The sequence below is a fragment of the Manacus candei genome, unplaced genomic scaffold (assembly GCF_025592945.1).
Source record: "Manacus candei isolate 608988 ecotype Guabito, Panama unplaced genomic scaffold, ASM2559294v1 h1tg000119l, whole genome shotgun sequence".
Classification (NCBI taxonomy): Eukaryota; Metazoa; Chordata; class Aves; order Passeriformes; family Pipridae; genus Manacus; species Manacus candei.
In genome coordinates, this window is record NW_026138167.1 from 1,858,490 (window position 1) to 1,879,681 (window position 21,192).

Here is a 21,192-nt window from a genome sequence, read left to right on the forward strand (position 1 = left end):
CATTTGAAAACTTTGCTTTTTGTTGTTGTATTTGGTATCTGTATGCATGTGCCCTCATTTCCACCAAATGATTTACTGACAGGAATATTTAAACAAAAAGAAAATAGGAGGCTCATATTCAAATATATTAATGGATGAAACTTTTAAAGTAATAAATATTAGTATTAATTATGAAAAAATAATTCTAATAGTTATATTTCTCCAGCTAGGGAAAATAAAGGTGTTCTGTGCAATCTGAATCACTAGCACAGGTAAAATTTCATACACTGAATACTCAAGAGAAAATTGCTTATTATTTTTGGATATTGTATAGTAAATGCTGTTTCTGACATTTATATTAATAGAGTTATCTACATTGGGGAGTTTAGGAATGTCTAGGGAAAAAAATACACATTGTTTGCACAGCTTATCCTGTGTAACCTGTTCAGTTCATCCACTACAGACTGGGGACTGTCTATGCCAATCCAAAAAAAGATACTGTAGTGTTTGGCTCATCCCACTGCACAGTTAAACATCTGATCGATTGTCCATTCTAAGAGGAGGTTTAATTGATGTGCAAGTCTGGAAAGAACGGGGTCTATTATGATCAGCAGCAGGAATTCTCTGCTGGAGCTGCCAAGCACACCAACTGATCAGGAGGTCAGTTGGCTCAGCCCTGCTCTGCTGGGGAAGGCCATTCCAGGCTCAACTGCCTGGCACCTGGAGAAGCCACTTTCCCTGTGTCCTAAGCAATCTAAAGTAAACAGCTGGAAGCCAAATACCCGTGAAAAACCCTCCAAAATGCTGGAAAACTGGTGCTTTCTGCAAGCAGACAGGTTTGATGGAGAAAGTCACTCTCTTCCCAGCATAACCAAAGGCTTGAAGTCTTGCTCCCTTTGTTCGTAGTTTGTCCCTGCTCTTGTGAAGCCACAACACACAGCTCCTTGGGCCAGGCTTCCAGCAGCTCCAGCCTGGCCCTGGGGCCCTTCCCAGGCACTGCCAACCCCCTGTATGGCTGTGTTTGCTGTACTAGACATGACAATGTCTTCAGCCTCAGTGTTCCTCTCCAGTCAGGTCTTTTGCTTTACCATGAAACATCTGCAACAGCGCCAGACGTCTGAAGTGCTGGTCCTGTATTCCTGCAGATCTGGGTCCCTTTCTGTGTGACTTCACTGCTGCCACCTAACCGTGACCTTTTCATTCCTAATGCACTGCCAGCCACTGACCTGCTTTCTTTGACAACTTAAATACTGAAAAGCCATTTCCTGTTGCTGAACACTGAATTTCAGCTGGAAAAATAGTCCTATCGTTATAAAAACATCCAGAGGGTACTGAAATTAATTTCAATCATTTATTTAGTGGGTCAGCATTTATTTCCTAAAATATAACTGCGAAGCCTTTGCGCTGTTTGGAGTTTTGTCTCGAACAAAATAGCGACCAAAAAGCAGCTGTGCTGCAAAAGTGAGTCAGAGAACGAGGCACACACGTTTAGCTAACAAAAATATCCAGTTCTCCTGTGCCTGGGGGGAGGGGGAAGGGAAGAAATACAAGCAGATTTTTTAAAAAGCAATTTGTTCCACCAGCAGTACTGGCCACCCTGTTGAAGAGTTTTAGAAGATCCCTGAGCACATTAGTTTCTGCCTCATAACCCCAGCTCCAAAATGATAGGGCTGCTCTTGTTGGAAACGAGATGGATTGTCATTCACAGTTAAGTCAATCATAAGGTGCTTATCTATTTACCCTTTTTTTCACCAATCAGCACAAAGAACTGTCAGAAAATAACTTTTATTTTTCTTTTTTAAATAATAAAAGGGCACAAAATTTAAACAATCAATGTTTTGTGACAGTGGTTTAGGATTATTATCTGGCTGCCCCTCAACAACAGACAAGTGATTCAATCGACATTCCTTAGCAAAAAAAAAAAAAAAAAAAGAAAAAAAGGAAAGAAAAGAAAAAAGGCAAAAAAAAGAAAAATCCTGTACAAATATGTATTTTTCCCTGAGGGATCAAGGTTACACCCGCAAGTGCTCTATGTACATATTGCACTGTAGAGGAATGAAGAACATGTGCAAAAAAAGCAACAATGATTGAAGCTTACTAATCAAACCTTTTAATCATGACTGCTATGTCATCTTGCATTTTGGAATGTCGGAACACAGCTATTCCTTTAATCTAAAATGTAAAAACAACAAAAAAAAAGGAAAGAAAAAGAAAAACACACCTCTACTATGGCACATTCAATGAAATAAAAAGTTTTCCAAAGACAAATAGACAAATTCCATCAAGAAAATAATACAAAGTTCGTTCGTTTGTGTTTTTTTTTGTTTTTTAGAAAAATTACATTACTTTCTTTCATTGTTTCACATTACAAAATCTTTTTTTTTTTAATGTTTACACAAATCACATTTTATTGCAGGAATATTTCAAGTGCCATCAAACATTTATAGAAGGGTTAAAAAAATAGAAGTCTCTCTAAAGTGGTCCAGACAAGGCTTTGTATAGAATAAATCTTTTTTCCACCTTCTATTTTTGACTTAAGTATTTTGAATACATTTTCTTTATTCATTGACACTGAACAGCCTAGAAGCAGCCACTCACACGGACCCACACAAACACTCGTGTGCTCACACAATGGACTCTCTCACACACACACAGGTGCACATACACAGATATCTTGGTATCCAGACTAAGAGAAGCTAATAAAGAACAACCAAACTTAAAAACAGCCTCCCTTTTTTACCTAATCCCATAGTTTTTCAATGTCAATCAATGCTGGAGGGGATGACACACATTAGGGTGGTTCCAATGACAGGACAGTGTCTCCTTCTAGAAAGCCAGAAAACATCTCCATGGATAGATATAACCCAATGAAAACATCTGTGCAGACTCTGAGGACCACGTCATAAACCCTAATATATTCCTTTCTCTTAGCTATCCTAGTGTTTTATTTGTAGTGAACTGGGCAGATTATGAAAATACTCATGAATATCCACTGACCTCAAGTTTGTTTTTAACTGAGTATCTGTTTGAGCATCTGACCCCAGCCCCAGTCCCAGAGGTTGGGCAGAGGTTTCCTCTGCTCTGCTGGTTCTGGCAGGGCCATCCCTGACCAGCCACCCCAGTGTTAGCCGGTGTCCCCTTCCATAAAAGCCTCCTTGGCAGATCTCATCAGTACCTCTGCCAGCCTGCAGCCCTTTCTTCCCCTCTCCATGGAGAGCAAAACAAGAATTACACTCTTTTGCCAAGTGGCTGTTCCCTGGGATCAGGAAAGCAGAGTTACCTGGGGGGTGTGCACAGCCTGATTTAACAAGGGGCCAGCACAGGACTCCCACCAACAAAAATGACAGCCCTTTCTGGCCTGGAAGATCACTGTCAGCTAAGGCCCTGTCTGAAACCTTTTATAGTTATGTACTGTATTAGTAAATGCTCCAAAAATGGTGTTGTCAATGACTTAGGAGTGTAAATATGCCAAACTAGATTCCAAACAAAACCACTGGCACCAAGGTGCCTGGTAAAGTACTAATATCCATCAGGAAAAGGTAAGAAAAAGGATGTGACTGAAAATTAATCCCCATATATTTTACCTGGTAGTCTACATATTGTCACAAGCAGGAGTTGTATTTTGCTCTCTAAAAACGTACAGGTCTTACTTCAGTACTCATTAGTTGACACTGAGATTAAGTTTAGTTGATCTTTACAGGACTAGCACCTAAGGCTGGTCACATTCAGAAAACATTTGTTAGTTAAAAGGGTTGCTTCAAAAATAGGAACAGACATTAGAATGCAAGTACCATATCGTGCCAGTTACTCCAATAAAGTAAACAATGATTCCAGACGTGTTCCAGTGGGATGGGGAGGGCACATGCTGGGCTGAGCCCCCTCTCCAGGAGCAGCAGGATGGAGCAGCAAAGGACAGCTCTGGGGGCTTTTCCCAGGAGCCCTCTCCTGACTCCATCCCGGTGCTCCCAGGGCTGCAGGTGCTGCCCTCCCACACTCGGGGTCACTGCTCTGGGGAGGGAAGTGATGCTCCTCTCCCTCCCTCCAAACCCTGGAGAGCAGTGACAGCTCTGAGCCTCCCTGATGGGAACACTGGAACACTTCAGGAGGTGTCACAGCTAAATGTCTCAAATTGACCCCAAAGGAAACACGTTCAAACCACAGAATAAACCTGTATTTTGCTAATCATAATCCACTGACCCCATTCTCCTTTTTAAAATCCTTAGGCTTCAGTGTGCTTCTACTCACGTGTTACTTCTCAACAACTGTAACATATGTGAGATTGTTGACCCTTGGAAACTAAAACACATTCTGTCTCATTCCTTTTCCTTTTTTGAAGTTCCCAGTTTTTTCTTTTGTACTTTATCAGAAACTTCCTTTGTGCAGGCCCACAGGGCATCCAGTTATGCATCTCCATCTCATCCAAACCCAATTACACATCTCTGGCTCAAACAGCCACAGTTCAGTTTGTAATGTTGTTTACTGTGAATCTGCCTCCTTCAGCACTGGGTTTGCTGCCAGATTTGCTCAGAGACAGAATTCTTCCTGGAGGGAATGTAATTAATAAGACTGCAAGATTCAGCTTATTGGTTGGTTCTGCAGTACAGGAGTCAGAATTACAGAATGCAGATTTATGATATTAGTGATTTCCAGGCATTATACAGAGTAGAACCAATGCTTTCTAGCAACAGTGTTGCCTTTACTTTGTCAGTCCCCATTTGCTAAACTTTAAAGTGCTTCTTTCTAAACAAGGAGAGCAATGGACTTCTCTGATCAGCTCCCTGGAACTGAACTGCTGGATGCTGGAAGAACAGGGGTCAGGGTCCCATCTCCCTGCAGTCAAATCCCTTCTGGGTTTGCTGGGCTCACGTTTGAGTCTGAAGGCATTGTTTACCATATGGAGTACAAAAGTATGGAATATTATGTATAAAAATTACTTTTCCACATACATGTCATACACACATACTTTTACTGTAGATACAGACTTGAGTATCTTCAAACCTGGATTTATGGTGGGCAGAAATACACCATTTAACAGCCTGATTTTCAGAGGTGCTGTGTTACTCATTTGGAAATGAGCTGTAATTGCTTAGTTTGACTCTGACAGTGAAACTCAGCACCTTTGACAATGAGGCTTTTGACTTGTGCACTTAAATTTGAATTTAGGCATGTAATTTTAAACATCCAGGTTTGAAAGATTTAAAAATGAAAGTACCTTTGAATTTAACATCTGGAAAGATTATTTTTATGTAGAAAATTGTCATTATTTTCAACTCTTTAAAAAAATCTGTAACCATTTCAGGATATGACCAGCCTCTCTTTAAAAGTAACATGGAAAACAGCAGCATAAATACCTCCCAATGTACCAGTACCTGCCAAACCTTTTTCAGTTAAACTTGAATTTCTGGTGCACATGCAACACAACAATGAACACGCTAGCATTTAATTTAAAGAAAAAGGTGCAAAATGAAAGTGCCTTATCAATTCAACGAGAAAAGCTATACCAGTAACTACATTTTATATTAATTAAAACAATATATAAACAATATCTCTTTTGCTATATATAGTCTTCATGCCCATTTACCCTGTAATATATTATAATGCTATTGTTGCTATTGCTATGGACCCTTTTCATGCCGTTCTGTCTACTGGCAAACAGTGGTAGGTGAAAAAAAATCGTCCTTCATGAAACAATGAGCAAGTTGTGCAAACTGATGCTGAAATCGCTGCACCTCACACCAGTCGCTGATTATTGGGTGGACTCTGTTCTGATCAACAAATTGATTGTTCTGTCAAAAGTCTGGGCAGTGAACTACAGGAGAAAACCTTCTGACATTAGTACCCTCAGTCTGTGTAAACAGAGGTCAAGGATTGAGAAGCTGAGACAGAAAAAGGGTCCATATTTGTAGGCATAATGGAAATCATATGCATGAGAAAAACAAGTTCAACTTTGTGTCATTGTTTCCCATCCTTCGCCTGACCCCGACCGCCAAGAGATGTGCAGTGTGTTGGCTCCCTAGGTCTGTGCAGGGCCATATAAAGTGTCTTGGTTTTCTTTCTTTTTTTTTTCCTTTTTTTTCCTTTCTTTTGTTTTAATGTTTGTACTTCAGACATTCTAGAAGTGCTTAGGTGATACGTTTACCCATCAATTTGCATTGCTGGCTCAAACTCTGAAGTGAACAACTCCTTGTAAAGTGGAGGAAAATGAAGTCGCACAATGTCTGGGTATATTGCTTTAAATGCCATAAGCTTTTCTGTATGTCGTCCACACAGTGCTCTTAAAGTAGACACTTTGCATATTAACTGTAAAGAAATGAACAAAGTCATAGGGTCATACATGGAACCAGCCCTCCCGATCCTGCTGCAAGGATCACACTCTCCCAAACACAACTGTTCAGATTGTGACATTTCAGGTGCAGAGTCGGGGGGGTGTTAAAGGTATTTACGTCATGGACTCCCAGCTCTTTGTGAAATAATCTTTAAGTTCCCAGGAAAATGTGTCATTAGGTTTCCTCACTGGATTGATACAGAATTTCAGAGCTGGATCCTCATTCATGCAACTAAATCATACTCTTGGAAAAAGGCAGCCCAGCTGCTTTTAAACCCACTGTGAGTATTATGGAGGGAACTGCCAATGCAATAGATTGGACTTATTTAACTTAAGCCAAATAAGGTGAAAAATAAGTACTTCAAAAATATCACAAAAATATCAGCTACTGAGTAAAGGATTTGTATCAAAGCACATGGAAGAAACTTCCTTCCAACAAAGGCATCCAAAGTATACACCGAGAAAAGAAGTCCATGAGCCAGGATTTGAAATGAAGAAAATCCACAAAGGCTGGGCTGGACCCTCCTGCTTTTATTGTAATAAATTCTGTGGTGGGAAACTAAGCAGAAGCTTTCTGGCTGTGCAGAGTTGTATAAGGAACTACCTCTGTCAGGAAGGGCTTATTTTTCCTCAGTTCTCCAGATTTACTTCTTGTAACATCACACCACTTCTTGTAACATAACACCACTTTTTCTTTTCTGAAAAATGATGTGAAGATACTTTAGATGAGCATAATAGTGTGTGGGGTCTCTTTTCCCCAGGTTTCAGGATTTGGAAGAACTGAGGAAAAGGTTGTGTGAGGAACTTCTCATGGAAGTCTGAAAAACAAGTTTGGTTTGGGTATTGCATGTAATAAAAACTTAATTGCCATGCAGGCAGAGATCCCACAAGGATTAAGGCTGCACATTGGAGAACTGAAATAGTATTGTGTGGCAGAAAAGTCGTGTAGGAGAACTAGGATAAAAAACTTCATCACTTTTCATGAAGTTCCACATCAAAATCCTTCCTTTCAGACCATTATCAACCCTGTTCTCTAGCACGTCATCATTTCACCTCTTGTGGTTTTCAGGAAATAGTTCCAGCTAAGCACCTTGATTTTGGACAAGGAATTCTGGGTTTATAAATAACAACTTAACTGCGTCAAAGCTTTTACACCTTAATCAGGACAGTGTTCCTAAGAAAGCATATTTTCAGAGTCACGGCCCAGTCTGACTCTTACCTTTGTTAGAATCCCATCCTCTCGGTGGTTCTTCTGTAGGACATGCTGAAGTGCCAGCTGGATCTTCTGTTGGAGCTTTTCAATCTTCACTTTCTCCTGAAGCCATGAGCGATCTGAACATAAATGGAGTTAACATCTCTAGTGCTGCACAGGGCTCACAGAGCACCAGGAACGACTGAGGCTCTGACAGAGTCATCCTTCCTGTTTGCAACCTGCCCTCCATTTTACAGACTCTCATATAGAAAATGAGCTTCAAAATCAACAGGTTTTGGAGTACAATTATTACATTCAATTAAATTACTTATATAAAGCCCTTAATTAGAAGAATGTAATTAATCTGAGTATGATTTATTACTTGTTTGCTAAAAAGGTCTGTAAAATGCAGGCTATTTACAAAATGAAGCCACTAACTTTTCACTGCAAAATGAACAGATCATATAATGAAAGAGTAGTTGGAGTGGATCTTGCAAAGATCTCCAGTGACTTACAGAAAAATCAGATGCAAAGATTCAAATATTAAAAAAACCAAAAAGCAGCTCCTAAACTTCATGGCAGAAAGTAGTATGAGCTGCTACATTCTGTGTGTGCCAGACCTGCAGGATTCCGGGGCTTGCTAAGACACTGGGCTAACACACTTCCCATCTGGCAAAGAGCATAAGAGTGGATCTGTGATGCTCTCAACCAATGCACTGTTGCCCACAGACTGTTCACCACCACTCCTGAGCCCACTGCACTGCCACTTGGTTTGCTTCCAAGTCAGACACAAACTGACCTTCTGCCCCAGGATCCTGTTCCCCCTGCCTGAGGAGCCGTCCCAGAGCCTGGGGCACCGTGCCCGTGGCCCTGTGAGCACGGAGTTCTTACAGCCATGCCATGGCACACCCAGGCTGGCTCTGGGCTGCCCTGGCACCACAACCTCAGTGTCCCCAGTCCCACGCTGGGCACACACCTCAGCTGCCACACTAACAGGGCAATGCTGCTGAACAGGCCTGAGGTGGTGCTGGAAGCTCACAGATGTGAAAGCTGACTGTATGAGTTCAGTGTCTACCTTCTGCCTGTCTCACCAGGATCAGCCCAGCAGTCTCACTCACATGCATTTAAGCTTTTTTCTAAAGAAGCTGAGTCCTCAACAAGGTCAAAATGTGGAAAACAAGGGCTTAGAGTAGCATTTCCAACTTAACAAACTGATTCCTAAATTCACAGTTGTAATGTGTTTATTAAAATAAAACTTTTGATGAGGGAGACACTCCAAAAGATGTGACATTTCCACACTGTCTGATAGTCTTAATGTTATTGTTAAAAAGACCTCAAAAATAAAAACGACCTCTACCCAAACAAAGCCAGAGGAAACCTTCATCTCTTACCTGCTGACATTAAAACAAACGCAGAAAACAAAGCTATTTCATCTTCTGTCAGGTGCATAGAACATAAACTTTTTCCAAATTCAAACACAAAACTAATGAAGTCTTCACAACCTGCCAAAAAGAAGGTACAGCTCATGTCACATTGTTTAAAACTACTTCAGAGCCACAGAGTTATTGATTTATTCTGATGCAGATGAGAAATAGATGTAAAATACTTCACAGGTGAATGATCTTCCCCTTAAGGACTGTGAAGTGATGGTAGTGAGATCTCACTCATCCTTGAGCTTATTACCCCATTCCCACGGGTCTCCAGCTCCCACACCCCAGTGCTTGGAAGCTTTTGCACACTGGATCTTTCCTACATTTGGTTCTTGGGGGTAAATATAGATAAATCTCAAGCCATTTATTTTCAAGCTCAAAACTGGTTTAGCTTTGGTTCTGTTCTCAATGGAGCTTTCTCACGTCAGTGTGGATGGAGGCTGCAAACGTGGCCTTACACAGTGCTGGTCTGAGGCCTGTTGAGCACACAGAGTGGGGAAACAGAGAGGCACACGAGGAACATGCAGAGCAGAGGGAGAAGCCAAGGTCTGAACACTTGTCATGCAGCAGAGGAGCTGTGCCTCCTTTGCTCCCTCCTGCTCCCACCGTGTCAGTCAGGTTACTGTGCTGGCACACATGCAGGGACGGGCTGGCAAAGTGGAGCCCTCACAGCCTGAGGGAAGGGGGCTTTCCTCTGCACATCTCACCCCCACCCAGCCTGAACCTCTGCATACAGCTGCAAACAGATCCAGCTGTGCTTCCTTGGAGCCCAGAACTGTTTGCACTCTGACCTTGCACCTTGAGGGGTTTTAGGAAGGCAGAGAACACTTCAGGAATGATACAGCATTGATTCTCCACTGAGGTGTTTCCACTGCCCTCCAAAACAGCCCAAATCTACACCCAGTGAAATACATCCTTTTAAAATTAGAAAAAACACACAAGAAAAAAATTCAAAATTATAAACCGTGGTTTAACAAAAAAATTGATTTACAGTGCTTTACCTGCAAATAACTGGACTTGACCCATTATAAAACACTATTAACATCTTCAAAGCAATAACATCAGAATATCCAAAGCTACCTTAAAATCTGCTGCCTTTTCCACCAGGATATACAAAGTGTTACACTAGACATGAAATCTGGGCTTCTGTTCTCAACAAGTGAGTCCAAACTGCTCTACCCTCATCAAAATGTTGATTTTTACCAACAATGGTCCTTTACTGCACAGGTGAAGCTGCTTTAACTCCTGCAATCAGCTTGGCCTCAAACAGAGCCAGCATGACTGCTTACAAAACAAGCAGTTTGAACTTTGCAGCTCTTTTATTTGAACACTAGAGCCTGATTTTTTCAAAGCAGCTCTTTTCCCTTGCTCTTCCACCTTATTATTTTTATTCCATTTTTTTAAAGACACAACACTTGACATTTCCTTACCTAAGGACTTGAAAACCTCTGGGCTAGCATACTTGCCATCAAAGTAGACTGTGTTGTTCTGGGAGTCAAAGGCACGGCACATTCTGATGAACACAACCTCTAAAGACCCTAAAACAGAAACAGGGTATGTTTGACTCTGGAAGTCGAGGCTTCAGCTGTAAAGAGCAAGTGAGGATTTAAAAATAATGCTCTGCTTTCATCATCTATTGAGTAGGGTAAGAGGTTCCTGTGGTGTAACAGAGCATAGCCTGGTTTGCTACTAGAATTAAAAGAATTCCCATAAACCCCTTCAGAAGTTTTTGCTAAAGCAACTTAGTCATTGCTAATAAACTCTAATAATTCTTTTTAGAGTAATGAAGTCTCTGAAGTCAAAGTGGCTCATTTAGATTTATGTTCACAGAGCTTTGACAACTTGGTCCAATATTTGTAAACTGCATTGCTTCTACAGTCTCTTGCAGAGAACAATCTGGATTTTTACCTTGAAATTTTTACCTAATAATCGAAAATTAAATCTGAATCCAGCTTTTCCATCTTTACATAGTCTTGCTGTTCATAATGATAACTTAGTAAGTAGACTTTGAACTCCTCCTATCCAGAGTAACTATGAAGTTACTTCTGAGACAATTTGTAAGGTTTTGCCCCATATGATTTTAAATTATCATTGTACTACATATGAATATTTGCATACGCAATCACTATATACAAGTAACACCTTCCTCAGTTAAACCAATAGAAGCAGACCTTAAAACTGACCCACATACCTGCTTTTAAAAGCACAATTTGATCATTTTGACACAGTTCCATAAAGCCATCAATGCGTTTGGCAAATTCCACTACATACTGAATAGCTTCTGTGATTTTGACTGCGCACAACTGCCACATCACCTCCCTCTGCTGTGGGAGAGAAGAGAAATGCACAGATTACTGACCTGGGCTGGCAAAGCTCATTGTCATCGAGTAAAACTGAGTCAAAAAACCTCTGCAGTGAATTCTCCCCAGCACTCTTGGCTACAGTCTGCTGATAAAACAGGGGGAATTGACCTCCGAGCCAAAGCCTCCTGTGGAGTGACAATGCAAACATGGGAGACTCCTTCAAGTCATGCCAGAAGAGATCCAGGTTGGAGTATTTTTATTTCATATAAACCAAAAATGTCAAAGTGTAATCGTTCTGGTCACTTCAGCAGGAATTTTATTCACTGCATCAAAAGAAAATGCCAATTTCCACCAGCAGGGCATAATCACATTTTCCCTATCAACTTCTGTGTTTTGTTCTGGATGCAAATTATCTGCCTTGCTCATCTTCAGAAGGACACACAGACAGATGATTGTATATGAAGGTCATCTTCTCAACAACATAAAGAAGGCACGTGAGTTTTTCATATGTTGATAATAATGCAGAATGAAATTACCTAATGTAGAAAAAAGGATATTCTTAAAGGTTAAATATTTTTCTGTGGAAATGAAAAACACGTTCAAAGCACTTCCCAGGACAGCTTTCCACATGAAGCCCATGGCAGCAGTTTGTGGATGGAAGGTGTGCTGGAAAGGCAAACACTGACCAGATCTCACAGTACCCCAGGGGGGTGGCAGCACCATGGACAATGTGCTGCCATTCCACAGGTAAAACCCAAACACTGAGGGACAACTGGAGGGTGTTTATAACTCAAAACAAAACACACCATGTAAAATCACAACACTTGGTGGCTTCAGCTTGTGCTGTTGTTGATCCAGGAGGTTACAAATTAAGAGAAGAAAATAACGTCATCTAGGATTGAAAAAATTCCTGTGGTTTCCTATCCTTCTTTATTACAGATTTTAGGAGAATGGCTTTGCCTTTTCCTATACCTGTACAAATCACAAATGCAAAGGATATCCTGACCATCCTGCTGCTTTTGATTCTAGCACTTTTTTTTTAAACACACAGAAATATACATTCCTGATAGTAAAGAGAAAGCAGTGAAAAAGTGAATTTTGCAGTGTGTTATGGAAATACCATGCTTGATAGAAACCATGCCATGTCCTGGCGTGCTTTCGTACCTTGTTCTGGTAGTTCTCGATTTCTTCCTGCAGGAAAGTTTGCCATGTTATCTGCTGCAACTCCTCTCTCAAGTACTGGCAAGTTTCCATGTGTGACTTGGAAATATTCTGTGCAAGATGTTCTAAGAGAAAGAGCAGAAAGCGACACGCGTTAGAAATGCAAAGCTGTACCTTCAGACGGGAGCAAATAACATATTCCAGCTGCAGGAGGGCGAGCCGAGGGCAGAGTGCCCGAGTTGGGGTTTCCTCGGCTCCCGTCCCAGCGCTGCCCGGCGCCGCCGGCAGAGGACGCGCGGCACCCGCGGTGGGAGCCCGGGAACTCCAGCACCCCAAACCGGGCAAAGGAAGGCGAGTTTGGTGAAGGCCGGGAGCTGCGGGAACCGCCCCTGCTGCCTTTGTGGCAGCTCTGACACCTGGGCCGGGAGGCACAGCACCAACACAGCCACAGAGAACAACCCCTGCTCAGATCTGAGCCGGGAATGTGCTCCTTGGAACACAGGACACTGCCACGGGCAGGGACAGCACAGCCCTGCCAGCCAGGCAGCACCTCTGCTGGGGCCAAGGCTGTGTTTTATACAACTGAGGCTTTCCAAAAAAGAAATACAGGCAGTTACCACCTGTCTAGTGCTCTGCTAAGCAGGACTCTCATCCCATCAGGCTGCCAGTGAGTGCCATTCTCATATATTTATATATTCATTATATTTTCTCATATAATTAAAAAATATTATACTAAAATCTATTATATAAAATATTACATATTTATTATAATTAATTCTATTATATTATTATGTAACATAATATAACATAATTATATTATTTCTATTATAATCAATATATTATATTAAAAATATATCTATTGGAGAATCCAGATGATTAAGATAACTCACTAAGAAATCACTAAGGGTTTTTCTTCAGCTTTAGAGAAGCTTAGTTAACTGCACGATTTAAAATTTCCATCCAATGTTTTAATTCCAAATAAAATATTTTCTGCTGCTATACTTGATTAAAAGAACTATATGGCAGATTTACATTTATTAATAAAACCTGGTTCCATAAACCTTCAGGAACCCCTTCAAAAGCTTGAATGGGATTTAGACACCTGAATTCCACTTTGCCTTTCTCTTTTCTACCCTGGCTCTGGGCCTGTTCTGCTGTTTGAGCACGTGCCAAGCAGAAGTGTTGTGACTTATCTCACACAGTTCTGCCTGTGAGGCCACTGAAAGGAAGGCTTAAAACCACCAGGGCTGGTGGGCATTAACAACATGGGGGTATCTGGGGGACTGGAGCACCAGATCTGTGAAATGGGCCTTGTTTGACCATGAGCAAAGCCAGCCCTTCACAAACAACTGCTGGACAATCAGGCTGTTTAGTACCATCCTTCACACATCAGTAGTTTGATTTAAGAGACTACCTGAAAAGTCTTTTAACACAGGTGAGGTAAACTCAGCTTATATGTGCTACCTGAGCAATCAACAAGGTAGAACACAATGTAATTTATCCTTGGTTTGTTAGCACAGCCTTGATGTGTTTGAGAACAATTGTTTTTTCTCACAAGCTTGTAGCTCAGACGTTTGTCCTGGGTAGCAGCCACTGGCAGCACAATCCCTGTGCCCTTGCAGGACAGAGAAGGTGAAATATTCCCCATGTTACTCCCAAGCCTCGGCCTCCCTTCTGGACTGTATTGCAGGACACACCTAAATACTTTCATTGAACAGCCACACCTTCCTAAATTGAAACCTTGGTCTGGCAGACAAACATTCTTCAAACATTGTTCAGTAATGTCAGTGCTGGGCACCCAAATCACACTGTGCAGGCTTTAAATGCAAGCAGTGTGTAAATGAAGGAAAGCAACACGACAAACTTACTTTAGGCCAGTGTTCCAAACTCAGAACCTGGCCTACAAAGGAAAAGCCCTTTCTTTTTTATTGTGAATTTAATGTAAGTCTTTTTAATAACTTCCACGAGAAAATTAGCAACCATTTGACTGACACAAAGCTGGCAGCATTGTCTTTAACCTGACTTTTTCTTCTCATCTTTACCTATCTGAAATTATTTTAACTCAAGCCAGACATAGTATTTTGGCTGTCAGGACCAATTATATTGCAGAGAACAGCATTCTGCAACATAAGGACATTATAAAGTAAGCCTTCTTGTGCCTTCTTCTCTGTAAAATTTCTCAAAAGAATATAAACCACATAAAATTTTAATGTGGAATACCTGATTTTTCAAACTATTTTTTTTAGGGTTTTGTAACTAAAATAATTAGCAAAAATGTTGCTTAAGCAAGCAAAATTAGTTTTAAACACCTGACTGCTTACAGAAGTAACAGAATCATGAAACCACTTCTCTCATGTCCTGTTCCACTTTGTTTATAACCTGTTCACACAGCAGGCTCTAACTCCAGTCTCAGCTGTTGACAAGTCACAGCTGTGGAACTCAGCCCCAGTGTCATCATTCAGGGAAGAGTTTAAAGTAGAACATGCTAATTAATGTGTTTGTTATAAGGCTTTTGGAGAAATTATCAAAATTTGCTACATTCAAAAATTTTCTTCAGTATCTGGGGCCAGATTCTTTTCAACCAGTGACAAGGAGAAGTGCCCTCAGATTAGTCTGGTGCTTTGGTTTCAGATTTGCCAGGTAAAGAGCAGAGCAAAATCAGCCTCATCACTTTTTGTCAGAAATAAGAGTATTGAGGTAATGAAAAAGGAGATAAAATGTTAAAAAATAATCTGCAAAAAAAGAAATATGCTGTCTGTTTGCTCAGCACTAAGAATTAGTTTGTTAATCAGTATTCAAAGGGTTCTATTGCAAGGACTGAAAGCAAAAGCAGCACTCCTAGAGCTGATCAGCCCCAGGCTCCTGGAGTTTTAGGCCAGAGGGGTAAGTTGTTGTGTGTACCCCGAGATGAGGACACTGTGCACGTCATAGCAGCATGCCCACACATGCTCCCAGCTCCACTGAAGCAGCATTCTCACTATCACCTGGCTAAATGTGGCACTTTAATCCAAAGGGTACTGTTAAGACAATTAGAATGTAAGCTTTTCTCTCTCATTACCTAATTCTGCCATGGACACAGTTGGAGAGGTCTCCCCATTTGTAAAAGAACAATAAGGGAAGAAGCCCGATGCTGGTGTGTAGTCACATATTGGTTCTGGTTTGATTCCATTAATATCAAGACCCGACTGATCTGGAGAAGGCTGTATGTCTAAGTAGAAGCTGCTAACTGCAGAGTCTGCTTTGCTACCTTCAGGGGTATGCCCATCAATGTAATTACTGAGGTCGTCGTGCAGCTCTGTGAGCCCGTTGGTGGTGATATTGTAAGTGGGGGTGAGCGGCTCTGCCTCTCCCGGCTGCTGCTGGTGGTCGCGCTGCTGCTGCTGCAGTCGGTGTTTCTGCACCTCCGCGTACAGGCTGTCCCGCTGCTTTTTGGACATCCGACCAAACTTTACAGCTGAAACACAGACACAGGCTGTTACCTTCCCACACCCCCACTGCTGGCTCTGAGCTGCCTCCAGTCGTTACACACCACGGGAACCCCAAACCAGAGCACAGGCAGACCTAAGGATCGCTGCTCTCGGTCACAGGGACTCAGCTGCAGCCCCTGCTCTTTAGAACACCCTCTGAACATGCAACTGAAATGGACTATTAGAAGCCACTGGTTTAGCTTCATTCATTAACTTCCCACTTCTGTACCGAAAAGATTTTCTCCTGAACGTCCAACAAAGTTGACAGATGCATCTCTTCAGCATTCAAGTCCTACCTGGAAAAGCAGAAGTTAAAACAGAACATGCTGGCCCAGGATGAACTGTCCAATTCCTGTCAGCTGCACATTCACACCACAGAGTGAACTTAAAAATAGGTGCCAACACGTGGGGTATCGCTCACAGTGTATCAATAACAAGCTTGACTGGGACTGGGACTAGAGCACATGGGAGGAATCACCAAACCTGCCTCCAGCACCGCTGTGACAAGCAGAAGTGTTACTAGGTGAGCAACTGTTAAACCTGCATTTGTGTGTGTACACACGTGCACACACAGATTACTACTGCTTTGAGAGGCAGTAGCTGTCAGCCAGCAGCAACTGGTTTGTAGCATCCAGGGAATTCCTCAGGGTACAGTATGTGATTTCAGGGACCTGTATCAGCTGCAAAAGCCCCGTCCTTTAGAAAGGTGACTACTGCCTTTTACTTCTCTACAAGAAAGCAAACTTGTTGGAGGAACTAGTCATTACATGATCAGCTGTTGCAGCTTTTTAGTCTCATGCCCAATAAAAAAATTAAGACAATGTAATTCAAGAAGTAAATGTAATCTGGAAACAATCTCTTTAATGGGGCCTCGTGTACCCAGAGTAACGTGCGTGTGTTTGCTGCTGTCACCGTGGCAGGGGAACAGAGTGACTCCAATCTCCAGACTGGGTAAATAGTGGCAGCTCCCCCATCGTGGGGAGGAGCGCAAGTATCAGCTGCAAAGCCAGTTCTAACTGAATTACATAAGTGTCCATCTTACAGAGCTGGCCTTTCATCACTACTCCAGCTGTAATTCTGAGCTTAGCATTTACAGCACTGGAACAGATTTTCTTCAGAATTCTACCTTTGAAAAAACACTGCATTATTTTTCTCTTTGCATTTTTTTCATTATTCATTATATACAATTCAACTTCTCTTGATACTGGGAAACAGTTCTGACCTGCACCCAGGTAGTGTTAACCTGCAACCACAGCAGGTCACTTCAGTTGGAACAAACATATAAAGTATTAACATCAGACTAAAAATCTGCATCTTCAAGTGACCAGACACAAAGCTCTTAACTGGGAACTGTAATAGATGAGTAAGAAAAAAAATAAACCCAAGAACTTCATACATGCCCTGATATTTATGTGAACATGTAAAAACATACAACGCATAACACAGAAAAATACGGAGCAACATCTAAAAAACACTCGATGACCACAAGTATCAGCCCAATGCACAATTAGCCTTTAAACCCTGTGGGTCTGAGCTGAACCCAGAGCACAGCAAAGCCTCCCTCAGCGTGTGCAGGCAGGTGAGCAGTGCTTACCATCCCGGGACATGCCCACAGCCAGGCATTTCTGTAGCCGGCAGTGCTGGCAGCGGTTGCGGCTGGTCCGGTCGATCAGACAGTTCTTCTGCCGGGGACAGGAGTAGGTGGCATTGCTCTGCTGACTCCTCCTGAAAAAGCCCTGCCGTGCGAGTGCAAAATACAAGTCAAGAAGCTGTTAACTGGTGCAGCAGATAAAGACTCTGAAAGGCAGCGTACCTAACAGAACATGGAGTTCAAGGGCTCTATAGTCAACTAAAGGAAGTTAAGAGGGTTTTGGTGGTGGGGGCTTTTTTCTCTCCTAGAAACAAACAAAAAACAGTAACTAGCAAGAAACAGTTCATGAAAAGATGTTATAACATGTAAAGGAAATACACATTTATCCACTGATTTTACAGATCCCATATTACAGATGGTACACCAGTTCTTTCCAAAGGAGATAAAACTAATTATAGACCCAGATTTCCTGGATTTTCTATCTTTCCTGGGTCAGCACAGATCTCCAAAACAGGGAGGATTCAGCAGCTGCTCCCCTGTTCTGCTCTCTGCAGTGGCAGTCTCTGACATTCAGCCTCACCAATGTATGCATGTTTAAAAATACTCAGCACTGAGCACTGTCTCCTACAAAGAACAACTTTCTAAAGGAATTTCATATACTCACAGAATCATTAAGGTTGGAAAAGACCTCTAAGATCATCGAGCCCAACCATTATCTCAGCACCACTGTGCTCACCATTAAACCCCAAGGGCCACATCCACGTGCTGCCTTCAACACTTCCAGGGATAGTGATTCCACCATTTCCTTGGATAGCCTGCTCCAATGCCTGACCACCCTTTCAGTGAAGAAGTTTTTCCTGATATCTAAACTTCTCCTGCCACAACTAGACGCCTTTTCCTTTTGTCCTGTTGCTTGCCTGACAGCAGAGCCCAATCCTCCCCCCCCCCCCGGCTCCCCCTCCTGCCAGGGAGTTGCAGAGCCAGAAGGTCCCCCCTGAGCCTCCTTTTCTCCAGGCTGAGCCCCCCCAGCTCCCTCAGCTGCTCCAGTCCTTCCCCAGCTCTGTTCCCTTCTCTGGACACACTCCAGCCCCTCAGTGCCTCTCCTGTCTGAGGGGCCCAGAACTGCCCCAGCACTGGAGGTGCCCCGGCAGTGCCAGCACAGGGAGGGCACTGCCCCAGCCACCCCACTGCTGACACTTTGTGAGTCAGTTTGGTGCTGACAACTGAGGTTCTGCTCCACTGGGTGCAGGTTTAGACTCTCAAGGAGGGGGAAAGCCAACCCACGTTTTGTGTGTGATGTGTTTGCTGAGTAACCCCATCTCCAAAGGAGGGCAGCGCTGGGAGGTTCCACCCCGCTCCAGCTTTCCTGCCTCCCTCAGAGCAGTGGTGTCATTCCCACTACACCAGCTGCTCTCTTTGAAGTCATGTCATCCTTTAGCCACAGGCTGCCCAAACATAAGCTGGTGTGTGTGTAATACCTACTTCACAAGGATTCTGCAAAGATGGAGTCATCGTAAAGAGGCACTTGAGATCAGTGAGCACAGTATTTCAGTTTTACGTTGCCACATAATGGATTAATTAACAGTGCTGCAAAGAAAATAGTTCCTCGGCAAGGCTGGGCACCTTTTAATTAAAGCTGGACTTTTCCCAATGTTTTATTTACTCGAGGGCTGCAGGCTGGAGTCCCTCAGCACAGCACACTGTCCAGACACTGGGGAGACAAACAGGGGAAAGGGCTTCTGCATGGCAAATCTCAAGGGAGAGACTTCCCAACAAACTGCCTGCAGACAGAGACAGGGGAAACACTGAGACAAAGCCCCTGCTCCGTCTTAGAGGAGGGCACCAGTCTGTGTCCATTATGCCCCTTTTATTAAAACTTTACTGGGGAAACATGGGGTATAAAGAAAAAAGAAGGAAATTCAAGGTGCTGTCTTCAATCCTCTTTTCCTGTACATTATTTCTCACCCTTTTATTCTGGTCTTTGTTTCTGTTTGATTGAACTTTCAGCTGTTTTTCCATGTTTGTCAATAGTGAGATGATTGTACAGCACATACTGACCTCCAACTGAGTGCATTTCACCCCAAAGAAAACCTGAAATACCGTGGAAATTTCTACCATCCCCACATCACAACTAATCCCTCTGGAGGAACCAACTCTTCGGTTAGAGAGCTTCACTTCTGAGAGCCCCTTCATGGACGCTGTCACTCCAGTGCAGGTCCACAGGCAAGTGCAACACCATTCCCCAGGAAAACAGGATTAGGGACTGAGCTGACCAGGGGCTGACTGATCAAGGTTCTGCATCAGTCCCCAAAAATTTCAGTTCTCCAAACACCTTTTCAGTTGCACTGAATCACATGTTCACAGAGGAACCACATGAACTCTTCTGCCACCGCCGAGATCCTGAGAGTCAGCTTAATCAATGTGTCCTAAAACCTCCAGGATCTAAATGTTTTCCTTCAGCTGAGATATACTGAGGCTGAGCTGCCAGTCTGGCATTTCTCTTTATTAAGAACAGTCTTGTCAAGCTGAGGATTATTTTTAGTATTATAATGGAGAAAATACTGGGCTTTTTCCTTTTCCAGATTTTCCCTAGAGACACAGCTGCTCAATACATTTTAGTGTACCATGTATCAGCTAAGTTACAGCTTCAAGCTAAATTTTCAGTAGAGTAGAACTGCCTGAAACTGAGGCCTTTAAAAGCACTTGCACTTTACAAACCAGAGATACAGTAGAGTGCTTTTAAAAACGAACCCTATGAAAAGATCAGCAGGCACTAAAGAAACAAAAAATCCACCTTGCCACAAACTTCGAAAACTAATCTAAACTTGTCCAGAGCACAGAAACACATGTATCTGAGATTTGGGAGTGAATTTACAATGAAGGTCAACTGAGGATTTTTGCTCTCAAAGTTTTTCTACATTGCTATGAGAAATAAAATAGGTTTTTTTAATATATAGGTGTATCACAAAGTTGTAAGATATCCAAGTTCCAAACTGGACCTGGGTATCAGGGTCTTTTTCGGCCAGATAAGGAAAATATAAAAGTTCCCAATAATTAAAATCTTTCAGGGCCATGTGGAAATTTTGTACACAGGGGTTTCTCTTCTCTCTTTGGGCTAAGAACAAAGGAAGATCCTTTGTGACAGGGGACACCTCGTAACCGATCAAAAGGAAGGGAAAGCCCCTTTTCAGAGAAAAGAAACCTTTTTAGGCAAAAATGAACATATTTAAACTTATCTGAAAAAGGGTGGGATTTTGTGAAACTATAAAATGTATGAAAATTAAACCCAAAGGGTCTTTCTCCCCAAAAAACTCGGTGTGAGACCAGACCCAGCGCGCTGAATAAATTCTTCCTTTTGCTTCATAAGTTTTTGCCGTCTTTCTAAATTCAAGAGAGAGAGATTTCTCACATTGCTGTCCTTCACTTGTGAGTTTCCCAAACTCTTGGTGGTCCTTGTGCTCTCGCATCACTGTAAGCCACGGGGGGAAGCCCCTATGACAGGAGTAAATACAGTTTGGTTTTACCCCTCTATTAAAAGAAGAGGAGAGGCGCTGTGTTGTGCTGCTCCCTCCCTCCCTCCTGCCAGAGGCAGGGGCTGGCGGTGATTTCCCCCGGGAAGGAGAGGTGGCTGCATGCCTGGTGCTCGCGTATGCTCCGAGCCCTGTGGAGCCACGTGCCTTCAATGGCAGAGCGCTGGCAGCCAGCCCCGCACGGCGCTCCGGGGATGCCACGGAACAAACCCCG

The 21,192-nt window shown here is 42.6% G+C and overlaps 1 protein-coding gene across 5 annotated transcripts in view; it reads right to left on the reverse strand.

Moving 5' to 3' along the window:
- Nucleotides 1-1,748: 1,748 nt before the first annotated feature.
- The window catches only part of RORA (RAR related orphan receptor A), a 388,788-nt gene continuing 369,344 nt past the window's right edge, over nucleotides 1,749-21,192 (reverse strand). For 4 of the 5 annotated variants that reach the window (XM_051770515.1, XM_051770517.1, XM_051770516.1 and 1 more), the window contains 8 exons: nucleotides 17,452-17,593; nucleotides 15,449-15,844; nucleotides 12,394-12,515; nucleotides 11,118-11,250; nucleotides 10,357-10,464; nucleotides 8,888-8,998; nucleotides 7,524-7,636; nucleotides 1,749-6,279 (listed from right to left, as the gene is read on the reverse strand). In XM_051770515.1, coding sequence (XP_051626475.1) covers nucleotides 6,115-6,279; nucleotides 7,524-7,636; nucleotides 8,888-8,998; nucleotides 10,357-10,464; nucleotides 11,118-11,250; nucleotides 12,394-12,515; nucleotides 15,449-15,844; nucleotides 17,452-17,593 — 1,290 coding nt within the window. In that variant the 3' untranslated portion in view covers nucleotides 1,749-6,114. The remainder of the gene's footprint in view (nucleotides 6,280-7,523; nucleotides 7,637-8,887; nucleotides 8,999-10,356; nucleotides 10,465-11,117; nucleotides 11,251-12,393; nucleotides 12,516-15,448; nucleotides 15,845-17,451; nucleotides 17,594-21,192) is intronic. The other variant, XM_051770519.1, reaches the window with a different exon arrangement.